The sequence below is a fragment of the Schistocerca gregaria genome, chromosome 2, assembly GCF_023897955.1.
Source record: "Schistocerca gregaria isolate iqSchGreg1 chromosome 2, iqSchGreg1.2, whole genome shotgun sequence".
Taxonomy (NCBI): domain Eukaryota; kingdom Metazoa; phylum Arthropoda; class Insecta; order Orthoptera; family Acrididae; genus Schistocerca; species Schistocerca gregaria.
In genome coordinates, this window is record NC_064921.1 from 410,606,466 (window position 1) to 410,627,315 (window position 20,850).

The 20,850-nt window shown below is 42.8% G+C and overlaps 1 protein-coding gene across 1 annotated transcript; it reads left to right on the forward strand.

Annotated features, from left to right (window-relative positions):
- Positions 1 to 1,624: 1,624 nt before the first annotated feature.
- On the forward strand, positions 1,625 to 14,954 carry LOC126323049 (uncharacterized). Its single transcript, XM_049994603.1, has 2 exons — positions 1,625 to 1,712; positions 13,711 to 14,954. Exons 1-2 carry the CDS (start codon positions 1,653 to 1,655, stop codon positions 14,542 to 14,544), a joined length of 894 nt encoding a protein of 297 aa, XP_049850560.1. The 5' UTR covers positions 1,625 to 1,652; the 3' UTR covers positions 14,545 to 14,954.
- Positions 14,955 to 20,850: the final 5,896 nt, after the last annotated feature.

Genomic DNA, 20,850 nt, shown 5'->3' on the forward strand with positions numbered 1-20,850 from the left:
GGATCTGACAGATGACGATCAGTTTGGTTTTTGGAAAGGTAAAGGCACCACAGAGGCATTTCCAACGCTGCGGATGATAACAGAAGCAAGACTAAAGAAAACTGAAGATACATTTATTAGATTTGTCAACCTGGAGAAAGCGATGTAAAATGGTGCAAGATGTTCGAAATTTTGAGGAAAGTAGGGGAATCAATAGGGAGAGACAAATAATTTACAAGAATCAAGAGGGAACAAAATATCGGAAGACAAGAACGATTTTCTCTGGTTAAAAAGGTTATAAGACAGTGATGTAGTCTTTCGCCCCTAATGTTCAATCTCTTCATCGAAGAAGCAATGACGAAAATAAAATAAGGTTCAAGAATGGGATTGATAAAATTCGGCGATGACATTGCTGTTCTCAGTGAGAGTCAAGAAGAACTGCAGGATCTGTTGAATGGAGTGAACAGTCTAATGAGTACAGAATATATAACGGGTCAGATATCACTAAGATATCGTTCCGAGCTAGTGGCCTGAGGACATGGAGAGGTTGCCCGACAGCCACCGCCAGTTTTATAAACACAGGCAGTGATGAATAAGTCAACGGCAAATCGCACGCCTGTATGAAGCATGATTCTGTCAAATACCGCCTAAAGGATCATGAAATTTAATGCCTTAAAAAGTCGCATATATTCAGAGAAACTGACAGATTGATGGTAGAAATGAATAAATTCTTGTCTTCGCCAGTATAAGGGTGCTGATTAACCTCATGAAGAGAGATAAAACTGTTCAAACTATTCTTGTGTAGTAGATATAACAAGAAATATAACAAGAAATAACTGTTGCGGCCGGTTAATACGAATGAAACTCGTTATGAGTTTTCGAAGTTGTAAGACCTATTTCTTTTTTCAGGCAGCTTTGACAGGTTATCAGGCTACAAAACTACTAATCCTACTTCTCCTGTACCCACTCCCTCTATTCTACTGTCGCCCATTACTGATTTACTGATATGGAAAATTCAAAACACATAATCGCGAATGATCTCTGTTAAGAAACGGTGCCGGAATTCGTTCCTTCTGACTAAAAAGGCCAGACTGTTAAGAATAGACATTTTTTTATAGAATATGCGACCAGGTTGTTGCCTGAAATTTCCTGGCAGATTAAAACTGTGTGCCGGACCGAGACTCTATCGCGGGACCTTTGCCTTTCGCGGGCAAGTGCTCTGAGCTACCCAAGCACGACTCACGACCCGTCCTCACAGCTTCAATTCTGCCAGTACCTTGTCTCCTACCTTCCAAAGTTTCATATCAGCGCACACTCCACTGCAGAGTGAAAATCTCATTCCAGCTTTTTGACTGTCTAACTGCCATCTGTACATGCGTAACAGACCAACGGAGTTTCGAAGCAAGCTGTTGCGGCAGCAGAAAACCGAGGAAGAATTCCATTCTCTGCTCTCCCATTGTTACCGGAACTGTCTCCATTGATATTAGAACAAACCTACTTCAGTTTTTTTCTAAAATTGTTAACGCTGCAACTGTGTTTCTGTGGACAACATTCTTTTTGTAGTGACATTTATGTTTCCTAATTAGCCAGCCGTCTACAGTACACTGACTGGTGTTTGCTGCTGTGTTCCTCCTTGTAGACCCGGTGCGCTGTTATCTGCCAGATGTCACACTATGAAGACGTCCGTGGCTCTGTACGTGCTGAGCGCTGTTACCATCACTACTGCCAACCAGGTGAGGATGTTAACCTTGTTTCACTCACTGTCTGTGACCGTAAGAAAACTGTCGGTCTACAAATGTAAGAGCACTCTCAGAGGTGTACCTCTTACTCTCGTCTTGTCTTAAGCTAGCTCTAAAGTTTCCCTTAAAGTGTGCACTCTTATACACAATACACTCATAACAGATTCTGCTTGCTTGTTTCTTTGCCTCGCTAACTCCAGTAGGTGAAAAATCCCATTTTCCATAAGTGTTCAAATTTGCCTTTGTGTTAACAGTATCGCTAGCTAAGAAATCCAGCGAGAAACGAGTTAAATTCTTAGAGGATTCTTGTGTATTTTCTTGTTTGAGGATAGCTAATTACATGTACTCTATAGACAAATTTAATGAAACGAGTGTCTACAGATTAAAAAAAAAAAGAACGACTTTGAAACAAGAAAAGCCACACTAGAGAAAATATTAAACGTTCGTTCATAAGAGAGGCGGTTGGCCGAACACAAAAAGTGTGGTTTTCGTGTACCTGCAGTGTTCGAGTCATCGTTGTTCATGTCCTCCAGTTGTGGTTGGAGAAGACACGGAGCCTAGGAAATAAAATTTCAGAATCAAATATGACAGTTTTCTGCTCTGTAGGACTACATACACTATGTGATCAAAAGTTTCCGGACACTCCCAAAAACGTACATTTTTCATATTAGGTGCATTGTGCTGCCACCTATTGCCAGGTACTCCATATCAGCGACCTCAGTAGTCATTAGACATCGTGAAAGAGCAGAATGGGGCTCTCCGCGGAAATCACGAACTTCGAACGTGGTCAGGTAATTGGGTGTCACTTGTTTCATACGCCTGTACGCGAGAATTCCACACTCCTAATCATCCGTAGGTCTACTATTTCCTATGTGATAATGAAGTCGAAACGTGGAGGGACACGTACAGCACAAAAGCCTGCAGGCCGACCTCGTCTGTTGACTTAAACAGACCGCCGACAGTTGAAGAGGGTCGTAATGTGTAATACGCAGACATCTGTCCAGACCATCACACAGGAATTCCAAACTGCATCATAATCCACTGCAAGTACTATGACAATTAGGAGGGAAAAGAAAACTTGGATTTCATAAGCCACACATCACGCCGGTAAATGTCAAACAACGCCTCGCTTGGTGTAAGGAGTGTAAACATTGGATGACTGAACAGTGGAAAAACGTTGTGTGGAATGACGAATCACGGTACACAATGTGGCAATCCGATGGCAGGGTGTGGATATGGCGAATGCCTGGTGGACGTAATCTGTAAGCATGTGAAGTGCCAACAGTAGAATTCGGAGGCGGTGGTGTTATGGTGTAGTCGTGGTTTTCATGGAGGGGGCTTACACCCCCTGTTGTTTTGCACAACACAGGCTTACATTGACGTTTTAAGCATCTTCTTGCTTCTCACAGTTGAAGAGCAATTCAGGCATAGCAATCGCATCGTTTAACACGATCGAGCACCTGTTCATAACGCACAGCCTGTGGCGGAGTGGTTACACGACAATAACATCTCTGTAATGGACCGGCCTGCACAGAGTCCTGACCTGGGTCCTACAGAATACCTTTGCGATGTTTTGGAATGCCTACTTCGTGCCACGCCTCACCAATGGACATCAATACCTCTCCTCAGTGCAGCACTCCGTGAAGAATGGGCTGACATTCCCCAAGAAACCTTCCATCTCCTGATTGAACATGTGCCTGCGATAGTGGAAGCTGTCATCAAGGCTAAGGGTGGGCCAAAACCATACTGAACATCAGTATTACAGATGGAGGGCGCCACGAACTTGTAAGTCATTTTCAGCTATCTGAGTGGATAGTTTTGATCACATAGTGTATTTGTCTCCAAAAGATCCGAGATAGTTCAATAACACTTTAAAATCTCGCGTGATACCCAAACATTCTTGTACATAGTTTAGGAACAGCAAAACAAAAAAGAAATGGTTGATTAAAGTGAAGTATTTACTAAAATAACACAACTGTGCATTCTGAATAATTTTAATCAAAATTTAGATTACTGTTTATATAAACTTAGAGAATATTCTTACTTAATGAGGCTGTGAATTAAACAGTATTAGTGCTAGTATTATATTTTCTGTGAATTGTCGAATGTGACAGTAAGTATCAACCACTTATTCTTATAATGTAGTCAGTCAGGATACGCTGCGAAATGTTTATCGTATTCTTTTTACAGAAAACTATGTCAATAGAGACAACTCATGTGTTTAAAAACAAATCTTCTGATATGGAAGTAATGTCAGCGCCTTTTCGTTGCCTTTTCCAGTGCGTATTAATGTCCTTTCCATAATAACATTCCTAGGCGATACAGTAATTTACTTTACTTGGAGTGGTACAAATATCGTTATTGATAGGAGACCAATGACAGATTTAGAAAGACCTAAAAATGAAGTTTTCTTGAAAGTTGAGATGTGGTATGTGACCAATTCAGCGTTATCAAAAGTTTTTAAGGACTTGCTATATGTGGTTGAGAATGTGAAAAATGTTTCTACCAGCTTTTGAATAAAAACACGAAGGCATGTATTTACGAGAAGCAAATAGCTTCAAAATTATTCAGTGTACAACTTCATAGGTCCATAAAAAAGAAATACTGAAATATTTAAGCAAACCACTACTTACAATTGCGAATACTGTCAGACATATTCGATCGAATCTGGCATACTTAGCTTACTTTCGTACCATCATATCATATATTCTCAGTTCCATGAGGCTGCTCATAATATCACTGCCTTTAACGACAAGTACAGGGAATGTCAGTTAGTATTGGAAACGTATTTTTTTCGAAATTATAATATTTTCTGAACGATGTATTGGAATATTCTTCAATGATATGATGCGTGAGAAAGGGTACTTAACAGCATTATAAAAGTCGGTGCCATAAAAATACACGTTCTTCGACTTTTTAAATACCTTTCCATACATACTTGTTCTGTTTTGTTTGGGCATAAAGACCTAAAATCACTTACCTTGGTCCAAAAACGGCTCCAATATTCAAGAACATATATTTTCAATACGTTGCCAGCAACCAGCAACTTGGTTTCAGATAAAGCGCAGTTTTAAACAGATTTTGAAAAATATTTTGGTTCGCAATTCCTTCTACTCTGTTGATGAACATCTTAACAAGGACTATTAGATCAGCTTAAGTAAAAAATGTCTGTTAGATTTCAGTCTTGACAGCACTTGGTCACAGTAGTCAAGGTTAGTTATTTTGTGTATGATACATTTAAAAAAATCCATGACTATGTTTCATTCTGACTGCGTATTAATTCTGTACCTTTTAGCAGTTTCAGTTTAGTGTAACGTATTCACGTACGTGTATTCACAATCGCTTGACAGATGATCAGGGAAGTGAGTATTTGTTCAGACGTTCTATGTTTTTTATGTTATACTTTCTGACATGTTCCACAACCCACGAGAATCGTCTCATATGGCCTATGGAACGAAAACTGAAAATAATATAATGTAATCAGTAGACCCAGAGATATGAGCCCCTGAAAAATTGCATACCGCGCGGTGTTTTGGAACGTTAGTATTGTGCACTGTTGTACAAAGAGCAATTCCCTTTGTTATTACTTGAGGCGGGAAGTGTCACAGCCTAAAATATAAGTATTAGTTTTATATAAAGACAGAATAAAAATTTAATATTACTTATTTGAAATCAAAATACAGCACCGAAAAACACACTAGGACAGATAACTTATTGCCACTTTTGAAACATACTTTTTTTTACCTGAAATCGTATGAGTGCCGTTCCTTCAGTGTTAAATCCGAGTGGTGCTCTTAAGTTTTCCCGCTGGCGCATGAGTTTAGAAACAGCTCTTGTCCAATACAATACGCTGTCCGATACTGTCTGTCATTTCTCTATGTACAGTCCAAGTGAGAAAGTATCTGACTTTAGGAATAAAAACAGAATTATGAGAAATTATGAACAACGGGGATACTGCTGACAGACATTTTAAGTCAAAACTAACTCCTGCACCCCACGAAGACTACAGGGTACAGCAATGTCTTCTTAAAACCAAAACCAGAGGCGTTCATTCAGATGTGAGAAACGGTATGAGCCCTGGTCCTAGTCGATCACCATGTTGCAATAAACTATCATCCGCCCGCCTACAAGTCTAACGTAGACATTCTACGACGAAAACATGTAACTGATACAGAGGAAAGCGAAGCAGTCTTACAAGCGAATGTTCCAGAATGTTGCAGAAAGCATAACACAAGACTTACCGCACAAGTCAGATTTTTTCTTTGTGGGCGGGATACATTCCACTGAACAAAATGGAGAACAGTCCTATGCATCAGCAAGGAAAAAACCACAAATGCAAGTCCTCACTGAATTTGAAGTCTTGGAATATGTTTTCCCGGAACAACTGACGGCTGTTTCCACTCTTTCAAACTATGCAATAAATATCAAATCAAATTTCTTGGACATCATAGCACGAACTCTGCTTTAATTAAAGTCACTGGTGATCTCACATAAGCCATAAACAATCATATACCGTGATATTGACGTCAACAAGACATTTGGTGCTCGTACAGTATGGATATGAAAGCAAGTTCTTTTAGAAGCGTGGTAAGATGAAGACATCTACACGGCGTTTGTTCATGTCAATAACAATTTATGTTCATTATTCAGATAGACACAGGGCCTAGGTTAAAATTAAGCACATAGAGATTTGGCAACACCTATTAAAACTTGTTCAAGAAAACAGGGAAGAATCTCTGTGGGAACCACAAGTGAGGAGAAAAGCACTGTGCTCACACGAAGTATGATTTCCCCTTGTTTCTGCCCTCATAAGGTTTTGTAACATAATCCTACGGGATGTGAAACAGAAACTTGTGCTGTCACTCGTTCTGTCGAACCTCCTCTGTTAAGATCCAAAACAGCACGACTAGCGAAACCTGTGCAGGCTTGGCAGCATATTTATTACGCCTGCTACAGTCCCCTGTTCGATCATTTCTGGACCACACACGCCAAGTTCGGGTGACTATGATCAAAAACTACTACTCACTGATCACACAAAATCAAATACAAATAAACATACTCGTGTTACATCTGAAGACGTGAAATACGAATATCCATTCCACCTACCAGCTGTATATTCAACAGCATTCATGTTAAGAGTAAGAACAATCGACATACGAATTTTAAAGGGCATTCTGTAGTCCCAGCATATCGCCATTATTCAGGAACAAAGATTTGCATTGACTTCCCAGCAACAATAATAATATTAGTTACTAATAAAATCCAGTTTAAGAGAAGAGGGAACAATGCATTGTTAGACAACTCTTTCTACACCATTTTAAAAATTATTATTATACGTAACACAAATGATGATGTGAGTATATGTAATTAGCAACTTTTCATTTTGAGTAGCATGATTAGTGTAAATGAACAGCGTACAGGTTTTCTAAGGGGTAACTAGAATTTATTTTGCAGAATTTAATATGTATACAGCTAGATGTTTAAGATGATTATTGCATCGATTTTTAAACGAATATGCTTTCGTACTCTGTGATTTAAAGCTCATCCTTACTCTTTCCATGTAGGATATGCGTAACGGATAGTAAATGTAAGCGTGTCAGTTCTTGCTTAGTAGTTTGTTTTGATCCTTTTAAACATCAGTCTCGTCTATGTGCGTTCGTAGAATGAGCAACGTATCTAATTCCTGTATCGGGTAGCGCGGAAGTTGAATGCCCGCCGGGACAAATGGATCTCGATGGCCGACAGAGGACAGTATCGCCGTAGCGTTGCACACGCAACCGTCCCGACGCGTGAATACATGACCAATAGTGTCCCTCTCAGCTGGCATAAATATCGCAGCACATTAGCCCCTTATCCATTGTGGCTTCCGGCCTTCCTTCTCAGCCGACGACCAGCTCCTTAACCTTACCAATCTTCTTTCCCTCCAACTTAACTCCCGTCGCTCCGCTATCTTAAGTTTCCCGTGAACTCCAGAACGCCTATGACCGTGTCTAGCATCCCTATCAATTTCGTCCGTCTCGCTTCCTTCTTTTCTCCCGTCGTCCCTCCTACGTCACTATCCCCAACTCCAACACCCGTACCTTCTATGACTCCGCCGGCGTGCCCCAAGGCTCCGTCCTTTCCCCTCTCCTCTATCTCCTGTACACTGCTGATATGCTCAAACCTCCCCTGCCTGTTCATCGCCTCGAATTTGCCGATGTCACCGCCTTCCTAGCCCTTTATCCTACCCTTTAGCGGTCCCAACGTACCCTCCAAACCCACCTGGACCAGTTCACGACTTGGTGCAACCAGTGGTTCCTTCATATCCACGCCTCCAAGACCCAGGCGATCATCATAGGCCGCACCACCCGCTCCTTCTATCTTCAAGATTTCTACCTAACGGTTTATGGCTGTCTTATGCACCTCACTCTTACAGTCAAATACCTTGGCCTCAACCTCAACTGCCACCTCACATGGACTCCCCATCTCATTACAATCCAACACAAAGCCCACAATGGAATCCGCCTCCTGAAACTCCTGTCCAGCCAGACATGGGGACTGCATCCTTCCACCATCCTTCACACCTACAAATCCTTGATCCGCCCCATCCTTTGTTATGTCAACATTGCTTGGATTTCAGCCTCTCCCAGGTTCTATAACGCCCTCCAAATCCTCGAGTGCAATGCACTCCGCCTTGCCTTCCGTGTCCTTATTCCGCCCCCACATGCATCTTCTACGACCTCATCCCCTTCCCCCATCTTCTCCTTTTCCTTGAACACATCCACACCCTGTATATTGCCCACCAACTCGGTTCGCCCCCACCCCATCGTGTCCCCCTTCCTCTCCATCCCCAGCCTGTTGCTACGCCCTTACCATTGTGTCACACCCTCTCTCAATCTCCACACCCTCCACCTCCTTTCCCAACACAACTTCCAGCAGCTACCCTTCCTGGATGATGAACTTCGCCCTGATGTGTAACCCTTTTCTTTTTTTGTTTGGTCATCAGTCTACTGACTGGTTTGATGCGGCCCGCCACGAATTCCTTTCCTGTGCTAACCTCTTCATCCCACAGTAGCACTTGCAACCTACGTCCTCAATTATTTGCTTGACGTATTACAATCTCTGTCTTCCTCTACAGTTTCTGCTCTCTACAGTTCCCTCTAGCACCACGGAAGTCATTCCCTCATGTCTTAGGAGATGTCCTATCATCCTGTCCGTTCTCCTTATCAGTGTTTTCCACATATTCCTTTCCTCTCCGATTCTGCGTAGAACCTCCTCATTCCTTACCTTATCAGTCCACCTAATTTCCAACATTCGTCTATAGCACCACATCTCAAATGCTTCAATTCTCTTCTGTTCCGGTTTTCCCACAGTCCATGTTTCACTACCATACAATGCTGTACTCCAGACGTACATCCTCAGAAATTTCTTCCTCAAATTAAGGCCGGTATTTGATATTAGTAGACTTCTCTTGGCCAGAAATGCCTTTTTTGCCATAGCGAGTCTGCTTTTGATGTCCTTGCTCCGTCCGTCATTGGTTATTTTACTGCCTATGTAGCAGAATTCCTTAACTTCATTGACATCGTGACCATCAATCCTGATGTTAAGTTTCTCGCTGTTCTCATTTCTACTACTTCTCATTACCTTCGTCTTCCTCCGATTTACTCTCAAACCATACTGTGTACTCATTAGACTGTTCATTCCGTTCAGCAGATCATTTAATTCTTCTTCATTTTCACTCAGGATAGTAATGTCATCAGCGAATCGTATCATTGATATCCTTCCACCTTGTATTTTAATTGCACTCCTGAACCTTTCTTTTATTTCCATCATTGCTTCCTTGATGTACAGATTGAAGAGTATGGGCGAAAGGCTACAGCCTTGTCTTACTCCCTTCTTAATACGAGAGCTTCGTTCTTGATCGTCCACTCTTATTATTCCCTCTTGGTTGTTGTACATATTGTATATGACCGTCTCTCCCTATAGCTTACCCCTACGTTTTTCAGAATCTCGAACAGCTTGCACCTTTTTATATTGTCGAACGCTTTTTCCAGGTTGACAAATCCTATGAACGTGTCTTGATTTTTCTTTAGCCTTGCTTCCATTATTAGCCGTAACGTCAGAATTGCCTCTCTCGTGCCATTACTTTTCCTAAAGCCAAACTGATCGTCACCTAGCGCATTCTCAATTTTCTTTTCCATTCTTCTGTATATTATTCTTGCAAGCAGCTTCGATGCATGAGCTGTTAAGCTGATTGTGCTATAATTCTCGCACTTGTCAGTTCTTACGGTCTTCGGAAATGTGTGGATGATGCTTTTCCGAAAGTCAGATGGTATGTCGCCAGACTCATATATTCTACACACCAATGTGAATAGTCGTTTTGTTGCCACTTCCCCTAATGATTTTAGAAATTCTGGTGGAATGTTATCTATCACTTCTGCCTTATTTGACTGTAAGTCCTCCAAAGCTCTTTTAAATTCGGATTCTAATACTGGATCCCCTATCTCTTCTAAATCTACTCCTGTTTCTTCTTCTATCACATCAGACAAATCTTCACCCTCATAGAGGCTTTCAATGTATTCTTTCCACCTATCTGCTCTCTCCTCTGCATTTGACAGTGGAATTCCCGTTGCACTCTTAATGTTACCACCGTTGCGTTTAACGTCACCAAAGGTTGTTTTGACTTTCCTGTATGCTGAGTCTGTCCTTTCGACAATAATATCTTTTTCGATGTCTTCACATTTTTCCTGCAGCCATTTCGTCTTAGCTTCCCTGCACTTCCTATTTATTTCATACCTCAGCGACTTGTATTTCTGTATTCCTGATTTTCCCGGAACATGTTTGTACTTTCTCCTTTCATCAATCAACTGAAGTATTTCTTCTGTTACCTATGGTTTCTTCGCAGCTACCTTCTTTGTACCTATGTTTTCCTTCCCAACTTCTGTGATGACCCTTTTTAGAGATGTCCATTCCTCTTCAACTGTGCTGCCTACTGCGCTATACCTTATTGTTGTATCTGTAGCGTTAGAGAACTTCAAACGTATCTCGTCATTCCTTAGAACTTCCATATCCCACTTCTTTGCGTATTGATTCTTCCTGACTAATGTCTTGAACTTCAGCCTACTCTTCATCACTACTATATTGTGATCTGAGTCTATATCTGCTCTTCGGTACGCCTTACAATCCAGTATCTGATTTCGGAATCTCTGTCTGACCATGATGTAATCTAATTGAAATCTTCCCGTATCTCCCAGCCTTTTTCAAGTATACCTCCTCCTCTTGTGATTCTTGAACAGGGTATTCGCTATTACTAGCTGAAACTTGTTACAGAACTCAATTAGTCTTTCTCCTCTTTCATTCCTTGTCCCAAGCCCATAGTCTCCTGTAACCTTTTCTTCTACTCCTTCCCCTACAACTACATTCCAGTCGCCCATGAATATTAGATTTTCGTCCCCCTTTACATACTGCATTACCCTTTCAATATCCTCATACACTTTCTCTATCTGGTCATCTTCAGCTTGCGACGTCGGCATGTATACCTGAACTATCGTTGTCGGTGTTGGTCTGCTGTCAATTCTGATTAGAACAACCCGATCACTGTACTGTTCACAGTAACACACCCTCTGCCCTACCTTCCTATTCATAACGAATCCTACTCCTGTTATACCATTTTCTGCTGCTGTTGATATTACCCGATAATCATCTGACCAGAAATCCTTGTCTTCCTTCCACTTCACTTCACTGACCCCTACTATATCTAGATTGAGCCTTTCCATTTCCCTTTTCAGATTTTCTAGTTTCCGTACCACGTTCAAGCTTCTGACATTCCATTCCCCGACTTGTAGAACATGATCCTTTCGTTGATTATTCAATCTTTTTCTCATGGTAACCTCCCCCTTGGCAGTACCCCTCCTAGAAACTCTAATCCAAACTTCCTCCTGCCTCCTCTTCAGGGCTCCCTCCCTCCCTTCCCCTGAGTGGCTTTCCCCTCTCTCTCCTGTGCTCCCCTTCAGTGACGCTGCACTCCCTCCTGCCTTACCACCCCTCTTCACCTCTTGCCCCACCTGTCTCTTGGTTCACCCCCTGACCTCCCTATTCCTTTCATCCCACCCCCACTGCACTGTGCCCTCCACTCTTTTTGCATCCCCTTAGGGCTCTCCCTTGGCAGGTCCCTCCAGGCAGGTTTTATTCTTTGTCATGTGTGCTTCATCTCTGAAAGTGGTTTTAAGATGTCTTTGTTGTGGAGTGTTTTAATACTGTGGCCAACTTTTAACATGTGTGTGTGACTTTGGTGTCTTTTTTGTGTTCTACGAATTGCCAATTGTATTTTTAAACTTTGTGTAGACTTTTTTAATTGTTCCCCCAATGAACGTCTCATTGTCAGTGCATATTTTCCCCTCTATTGTCTCCCCTTATTCTGTTTTCATGTCCCCCTTTTTACCACCTTTGTATGTATAATTTTCTTGTTTCATTAGCTGTCATGTCACTTGGCTGAATAGTGGAGGATTATGCCACTGCCAACCCATATGGGGCAGGGGAATGAAATCACAACAAAGGGGGAAAAAGTGGCTCCACTCTCCATTCCCTTGGGCTCCACCTTTATCCTCCCATCGTTCCCCAGAGCGACTTTTAATCGTCCCCCCCCCCCCTCCCAAGCCCAGAATCTCTGAACTCCCTCCTCAGCTCTCTCCTGTCGTTCTCTCCCCACCCCCCACCCCCTTCTCCTCGTCTCCACCCTGTCGCCCCTTCTTCCCCCTCTAGCACCCCCTTTCTCCCCTTTCTTTCTTTCTCCGTCGTATTTGTACCCCTGCCAGATCCTCCCAGTTCGTTCTTCCTCATCAGTGTGCTACATCATGTTGTGATCGGTGCCAATTTACAGTGATGTCTAGTGCCGTGGTTTTAATCGTATGTCTGACTTTGTGCTCTGGCTGTACTTCACCTTGTGTTCTTTTAATCGTCCAGAGTGTGGTTTTTGTTTGCGTAATATGGTTTTTAGATTTTTATCTCCATTTTTACCTTCACCCCCTTTTGTAAGCTCTCTTTTATTATGTTCCTTCTTTTTATATCTATGTTCCGCCATATTTTGTCCTTTATGTTGTTTTAAATGTCTTCCTTTCATGTACGTTATCGTCTCTCGGCTGATGAGCGGCGCCTGTGCTGCTGTCAGCCTGCCCCGGGTGAAATTAAAAAAAAAAGAAAGGTCGCTCAGTCAGTCATTTGCTGGTCCGACAGCGTTCGCCACTATCTCCACTGTACCAGTGACTAGTCGCCGACGGCTTCGCTTTGATATTGGTTTTCCTGTTTGGTCTTGATTTGGATTGTAGCTCATACTTAATTTCTTGACAACGTTGTGTCGAAAGTTTGACCCACTTCGTTGTAACCTAGACAGCTATTGCCTTGCTCTTGTTGTGTCGCGCCCACCATTTGTCTGTCATAAAGCTTGACCCCGGCGTGGGTTTGAGGCCCGTCCGCAGGCAGTCTTCTCGCTTTGCGTCATCACAGTTTCTCGCTTGTTCTCTGACATCTGCACCGGTATCCACCGACACGCAGACATAGCACTAATCGAACACAGTCTATTCTACTATACCCCTCAGACTCTGTAAAACGTCTAACCATTCTCAAATTTCTGTAGACGTTAGTTTCTTTCAAATGATGGAATTTAAGATTGAATATCTATCAAGAATGCAAAGAAATTACGACATTATCTGTGCATTGTGTTGTATTCATTGGACATCCACTGCCTGAGTGAAATGGAAATTTACTTTTCTCATCATAAAGCACTATCTTGTACGTTTTTGTGAAATGGTTCTCTACAGATTAGGTGTTAGAATGATTACCTTTGTCGAAGCTATATGTCTGTAGGTAAATGAATCCAAGGTGCACACTTACGTTTCAAATGTACTGTGTGTTCGTTGTGTTTACTACAAGTATTACAGAAAGCAAACTTCTTGAACTGATTTCAGGAATTTTAAAGTTTTCAAACTTATATCTTCCTTTTCTTGTTTGTGTACAGGCTCCAGTGTCTCACAAACGCTTCATCATTGACGAAGATGATTTCAGCAGTAATCCATGGAATCCAACGCGTGAGAATGCGGGAACACAAATTTGGGGTATCAACCCTGAAGACACTGATATCGCTAATGAATGGAATATTAAAAGAATAGCGGTGGAACGCAGTTGGGATGACGATCATGACAAAGGAAGTGACACGGATTGGAGATACCAAGATGAGAATGTGTCCCCTGGACATAAGGACAGCATTTACAAAGGTTCTAGAGTAATGCATTCTGGTACCAGAGACGGAGAATGGGGGCTCAGAAAAAATGGAAATACAGACAGTACGCTGTGGAAGCCTGTTAACGAAGAACTTGACGACTTACGCTCTCAGACTAAAAGTTGGATAACTAATGACAGAAACGTAAGGCACAACAATGAACTGAACTCTGATGGTCGGAGACTTGTGTCTGATAATTGGAGGAGCCTCGCAGGGAATGTTGTCCGGAAACCTGATCATAAGGACGGTTTATGGGCTCGGAATGGTGATGACAGACGCTCTAACATTAACCCTCAGAGAATCAGGGATGAGGCACAGTGGCTTTACAGACGCGGCTTTACCCATCAAAACAATGACTACTGGTACACCGATGACGCACACCCTGGCTTCGCTTTTGTACTGACTGGAGTTTCGATGGCTGGTCCACAGGTTGCTAAGCTGGATGGTGAGTGGTTGAAAAACACAGATACAGGTGAGATGGAAGACGGACCCTGGGAAAGGCATGACGAATTTCGAGACGGCTCTTATGAACAATTTGAGGACATCGCTCTGAAAACCAGGAAATCCATGTAGGATATTTATTGTGAAGGAGTCTTATGAAACTTCGTGGTTGACTGACACTGGAATCAAAGTTCTCTAAACACTGGCATCTTCAAAATAAGAACTAAAACACAGGCGTGAATCAACCATGAACGAAAGCATTAGATCAATGACGACTAGGTAGTGGTGCAAGTAAAAAACATATATATTGGCATTCCGGTTGTGAGAAATCTGATTGTTTGTATACAGAATAAGCCAACAACGCCATATACTTACGCGGAGCGTGTCAACAGAGTGTATGTATGTATCACCAAGATGTGATCGAGTTTCTAGATGAAATTAGACCAGTGACAGATATCAATAGACACATGGAGACTGTAACACTTTGTGTTCTTTGTAAGATGTAAATAATAATGTAAAACGTTAATAAAGTGCTTATACAAGAGAATTATTATTAACTTTTTTCATTATGTGTTACCTTAATTGTAGATGAAAATTATTACTTTTGTTTTTATGTATCCCCATTGTGACGAAGCAGCAAGGGAGTGGAGTGGTAATATTAGGTTTCACAATATTTATGAAAAACAACAACGTAGTATAAAATCAGCCTTGCAGTCACTTAACTCCCGAATACACCTGAAAGATAATAAACAGACAAAGCGGGTGAACAGAGTAGTAATGTGAATGTTGATGTATAATATTTATGTATGTGATTAATACTTTATCAAAACTAATGTTAATAGGTTTAATAGGAATTCTAGTTTTCAAGAGATGATCCCTCATAAACTATACTTTTCGCAAAAATTAGAGCTGACTGAAGAAAATAATTTAAATAAGAACAGTAACACATTTATGGGAAGAAATTGCAACACCAAGAAGGAGGTGTGCGACATAAACGAAATATGGTGGGCTTATTTCTATATCTAAAAGATGGTGTCTATTCAAATTTCGCACCAGTAGCAGAAGAGTAGCGCTATATGGTAGCACCACTGTGAGGATAAAAATCAGGTTTGCTCTGTACATACGCTGTAACATTCATGAGTGTATTTTGTATGTCCATCCTTTTAGCAGGAGGTCTCTGGGACGACGGCCATTTACTATCGTGACAAATAAAAACACCTACAGCCGTCCTTAAGATCTTATTTTATTAATAAAATATAAAATCTTGAGGACGGATGTAGGTGTTTCTATGTGTCACGTCATGAGTGTTAGTTACCTTTGACACTGCACGTCGATGTTGTGAGTTGATTCAATCGAAAATGCCGACAAAGGTGCCTTTATCAACACCTCACTGAGGTTGAACGAGGTCTTGCAATAGGGCCACGAGAAACTGTATGTTCCTTCTGCGATATTGCAGGACTACTTGGCAGGAACGTAGTCGTTCGGCATGACTGTTGGCAGCGATGATCACAAGAATGTACGGTCACAAGATGACCAATTCCCTGACGGTGACGTTCCATTACAAGGAGCGACGACGATCGTGTTCGGCGTATTTCTCTGTCGCATGGTACTGTATGTGCAGCAGCAGTCTGAGCAACAGTTGACACCACAGTGACAAAACGAAACAACACAAATCTGTTACTTCAAGTACAGTTCCGAGCCAGACGCCCTGTATCGTCCATTCCACTGAACCCAAACCACCGTCATTTTTCGTCTCCAGTAGTGTCATGTGAGAGTTTATTGGAGGGCAGGATGGAGACCTGTTGTGTTTTCTGATGAAACCTGGTACTGTCTCGGTGCTAGCGATGGGCGTGAGTTGGTTAGGAGGAGGCCAGTTGAAAGCCTGCAACCACTGTGCCTGCATCTGGGATTATGGTGTTGCCTGCTATGTTGTATGGTAGCAGGAACACCCTCGTTGTTATTCCACACTCCCTGAGCGCAAACCTGAACGCCAAGCTGATGACTGTGCTCCCATTCACGAACAGAATTCCAGAGGACGTTTCCAAGAGGATAATGCTCTCCCACATGCTGGTTTTGTAACGCAATATCCTCTACAGAGTGTCGACATGTTACCTTGGCCTGCTAGATCATCAGATCTGTCTCTAGTCAGTTAGATACGGGACAGCATCCTCGACCACAATCAGTCACCGGAACTCAGACCTTATGGTTGCTATTCCTTCTAAATCGGGCTAAAGACGCCGCAGGCACGGCGCGTGTCCTTTTACCTTGAACAATGCGGGGCAGATGCCTCCTCTCCATGCCCCAATAGTGTCGATCACCACTGCAAATCTGCAAATCCATGCCGTCAGTACCAGTTCGGGGTCGTGTCCGTCGCGGGTCACTCGTCATTCTAGAAACGATCCATCATAATGGGGATAATGATCCTCTGACTATAACGATCGATCAGGGGTGCACAGGACTGCCACACACAATAGTGCCAGCCCAGATGTCTACTGGATTAGCATGTACACAGGCCATGTGGCTGTCCGTCACTTACTAATGTATTACAGGGAACCCATTCTTGGGAAACAAATTGCACGTAAGAGTCTGCTGAATGACGTCTAATCTCTTTCCTGCCCAAATAACTTTGGCCATTGGCTCTGAGCGCTATGGGACTTAACAGCTATGGTCATCAGTCCCCTAGAACTTAAAACTACTTAAACCTAAGGACATCACACAACACCAGGTCATCACGAGGCAGAGAAAATCTCTGACCCCGCCGGGAATCGAACCCGGGAACCAGGGCGTGAGAAGCGAGAACGCTACCAGACGACCACGAGCTGCGGACTAACTTAGGCTGTTGATGAAGAGAACAGCACTCGAATTAACTTGGTGTAGTCTCGTTGCAGAAGAGTGAATATTACCAGGTAACGATATTATAAAAAGACTGAGATGCCTAACAGGAATTTACACTGCTTGAGAACTGCAAAGGAAGACGGACATTGTTGGGCAGGGAAAATCACAAGCAATGATGGACCTCATGAAAAACAGTACATATGTAGTAGAGGTGCAGTTGTATATCTACATTTATAACGAAAAATGGTACAGATTTCATCACATGGGAAAGCAGGATAACAGACATACCGTACACTATCTGATCAAAAGTATCCGGACACCCCCAAAAACATACGTTTTTCATACTAGGTGCATTGTGGTGCCACCTACTGCCAGGTACTCAATATCAGCGACCTCAGTAGTCATTAGACAACGTGAGAGAGCAGAATGGGGACATGGTCAGCTGTCACTTCTGTCATACGTCTGTACGCGATACTTTCACACCCCTAATCATTCCCAGGTCCACTGTTTCCGATGTGTTAGTGAAGTGGAAAAGTGAAATGAGACGTAAAGCACAAAAGCGTGCAGGCCGACCTCGTCTGTTGACTGACAGAGACCGCCGACAGTTAAAGAGGGTCCAGACCATTACACAGGAATTCCAAACTGCATCAGGATCCACTGCAAGTGTTATGGCAATTAGGTGGGAGGTGAGAAAACTTGTATTTCATGGTCGAGCAGCCTCTTTAGCCATACATCATGCCGGTAAATGCCAAACGACACCTAGCTTGGTGTAAGGAGCGTAAACGTTGGACGATTGAACAGTGAGAAAAAGTTGTTTGGAGTGACGAATCACGGTACACAATGTGGCGATTCGATGGCAGCGTGTGGCTTTGGCGAATGCCCGGAGAACGTCATCTACCACCATGTGTAGTGCCAACAGTAAAATTCGGAGGCGGTGGTGTTATGGTGTGGTCGCGTTTTTCATGCAGGGGGCTTGCACACCTTGTTGTTTTGCGTGGCACTATCGCAGCACAGGCTTACATTTATGTTTTAAGTACCTTCTTGCTTCCCACTGTTGAAGAGCACTTAAGGAATGACAACTGCATCCTTCAACAAGATCGGGCATCTGTTCATAGCGCACGGTCTGTGGCGGAGTGGTTACACGACAATAACATCCCTGACCTGAATCCTATAGAACATCTTCGGGATGTTTTGGAACGCCGACATCCTCTCCTCTATACAGTACTCTGTGAAGAATGGGCTACCATTCCCCAAGAAACCTTCCAGCACCTGACTGAATGGAAGCTGTTATCAAGGATAAGGATGGGCCAACACCATACTGAACTGCAGCATTACCGATGGAGGGCGCCACAAACTTGTAAGTAATTTTCAGCCAGGCATCCGGATAATTTGATCACATAGTGTAAATAACTTTCATGTTTGTTGCAGGTCAGACATAAAGGTCCTCGGTCACTAAGACACATTTTGCACCTATTATTCATGCTAGCTACGAAACTTTTGAGGAGTCCTTGGGAGATGTTGTCCCAATCCTCTCTCAAGGTGGTTTTCAGCTCTTGCGTCTTACGAGGAGGGGGATTCGTCGGATAGCATCACCCTGGACCATTGTTTCTGACCCCAGCCAGAATGCTCCTTATACCAGCGAACTCTTTCTCGACGATGGCATGATTGAAGTGGGTTGCATTTAACATGCTTCTGAGAATGTAACCCAGCTTGATTTAATCGCCGCGAAATGCTTCTGGCTTTGACACGAGTCCCGCTTGCGGTTGCAAGGTTTGCAGCGATCTGCCTAGGAGTGAGATGTCAGTTCGTTTTCTCCTCTAGGTCTACGTATCGATCCTCCTGCGATGTGGTGGAGCGTCTACAACCACCAGCATGCTTTCGCATAGCATTTTTACCTTCAAGGGCTTTTTTTTTTAATCCCGAGATGGCACTGTTATATACACGACATTACTGTGGTCACAGTAGCGATACGTTGACCGGCTTCTAACCATCCAGATGCTCGTCCACGATCGTAAGTACTCAAATGATGTCTTGTAAACATGTAGGGATCCCATACGGAAAGTCGGACTAATCGCTTCTACAACGAACTCTGTCACACACCGCAAGCATCAATCGTCGAATGCATACAGAGCGTTGGTACGCAATATTCGCTGCAGTTAACATGTCCCACCCTCTACATGTCCTTTCAGTATCATTGATCAGGAACAATGGTACGTTTTTTCATTAGTACTTGGCAATTGTTCCTTATCAAATGTCAGTAATTTCTTAGCAAGTGTATTACGGCGTCCAATACCGCCACAGAATGACATCTCCGTATCCATACGATAAATCAAAAGAATATGATACAAATTACTGGCAAAATTTAAATTGCAACGAAGGTGATAGACGGCCACTCCTTATCTCTCAGTCATGATCTTGTAGAAATTTGTAGAATATTGACAAAAATCAACTGAATTAAAGTTATGTCGTTAAGAGACGTTCCCACGTTCATATTTGTTTATTAAAGAACTAATATTTATTAACTGAAGATTCGGCGAATCTTTTTTGCGTATCTGCCAATACTTCCGGGTTGGAAATCAGGACTTCCCAGACAAGTGTCACGAGACTAGATGATAGCATTTCCTGTGAGGTGGAGCTGCAGATGACGTTCAGTTGCCCTTTCTGAGCACCGCAAAGATCCATCTTTCACTTGTGGACATGCAGTAAAGTACATAAGCAGAGAAAAAGAAACTGATCGATGACTGAGACCTCACATGTTGAGTAAAATTTCTCTAAGAGCACATTTATGCTTAGCCTCGCTTTTCGCACATCTCAGGCATGGCAGTCCAGTTTGTGTTACTGGCGACAGCAGCACTATCCGCTGCGATACGAGCCAGGCGAAAATATCAAGCTCGTCTATGTTTCGAGAATCGACCATTGTCGGCAATCCTAAGCCTTGTGCTGTGATTGGCTGCTTCTTGGATACTCTAGCTGTGCCGTTGTTGAGTGGACTGCACGCTTCGAGAGAGAGTGAGCGAATATTTAAAACAGGCACTAACTTTACTCGATTTAAACTCAAAGTTATTGGGGATCAGAGGCATATACTGTACGATTCAGCTATGGTGTTCACGTCAAATATATCATAATCCTGTTTTCACCCCGGTAAATTGTGAGACAGTTTTTACTAAACGACATTTCATTTTGTCATCAGTTTTCTGACTGGTTCGATGAGGCCCGCCAACGATTCGTCCCCTGTGAAGAACTTTTCACTCAGAATAGCACTTGCAACCTACGTCCTCGATTCTTTGCTGGATATATTCCATCTCTGTTTTCTCATACAGTTTCTTACTCTCTGCAGCTGCCTCTAGTACCATGGATGTTATTCCGTGATCTCTTAACGTATGTCCTACCACCCTGTCCTTTCTTCGCCGGCCGGCGTGGCCGAGCGGCTCTAGGCGCTCCAGTCTGCAACCACGCGACAGCTGCGGTGGCAGGTTCTAATCCTGCCCCGGGCTTGGATGTGTGTGATGTCATTAGGTTACTTAGGTTTAAATAGTTCTATGTCCAGAGGACTGATGACCTCAGATGTTAAAAAGTCCCATAGTGCTCAGAGTCATTTGTCCT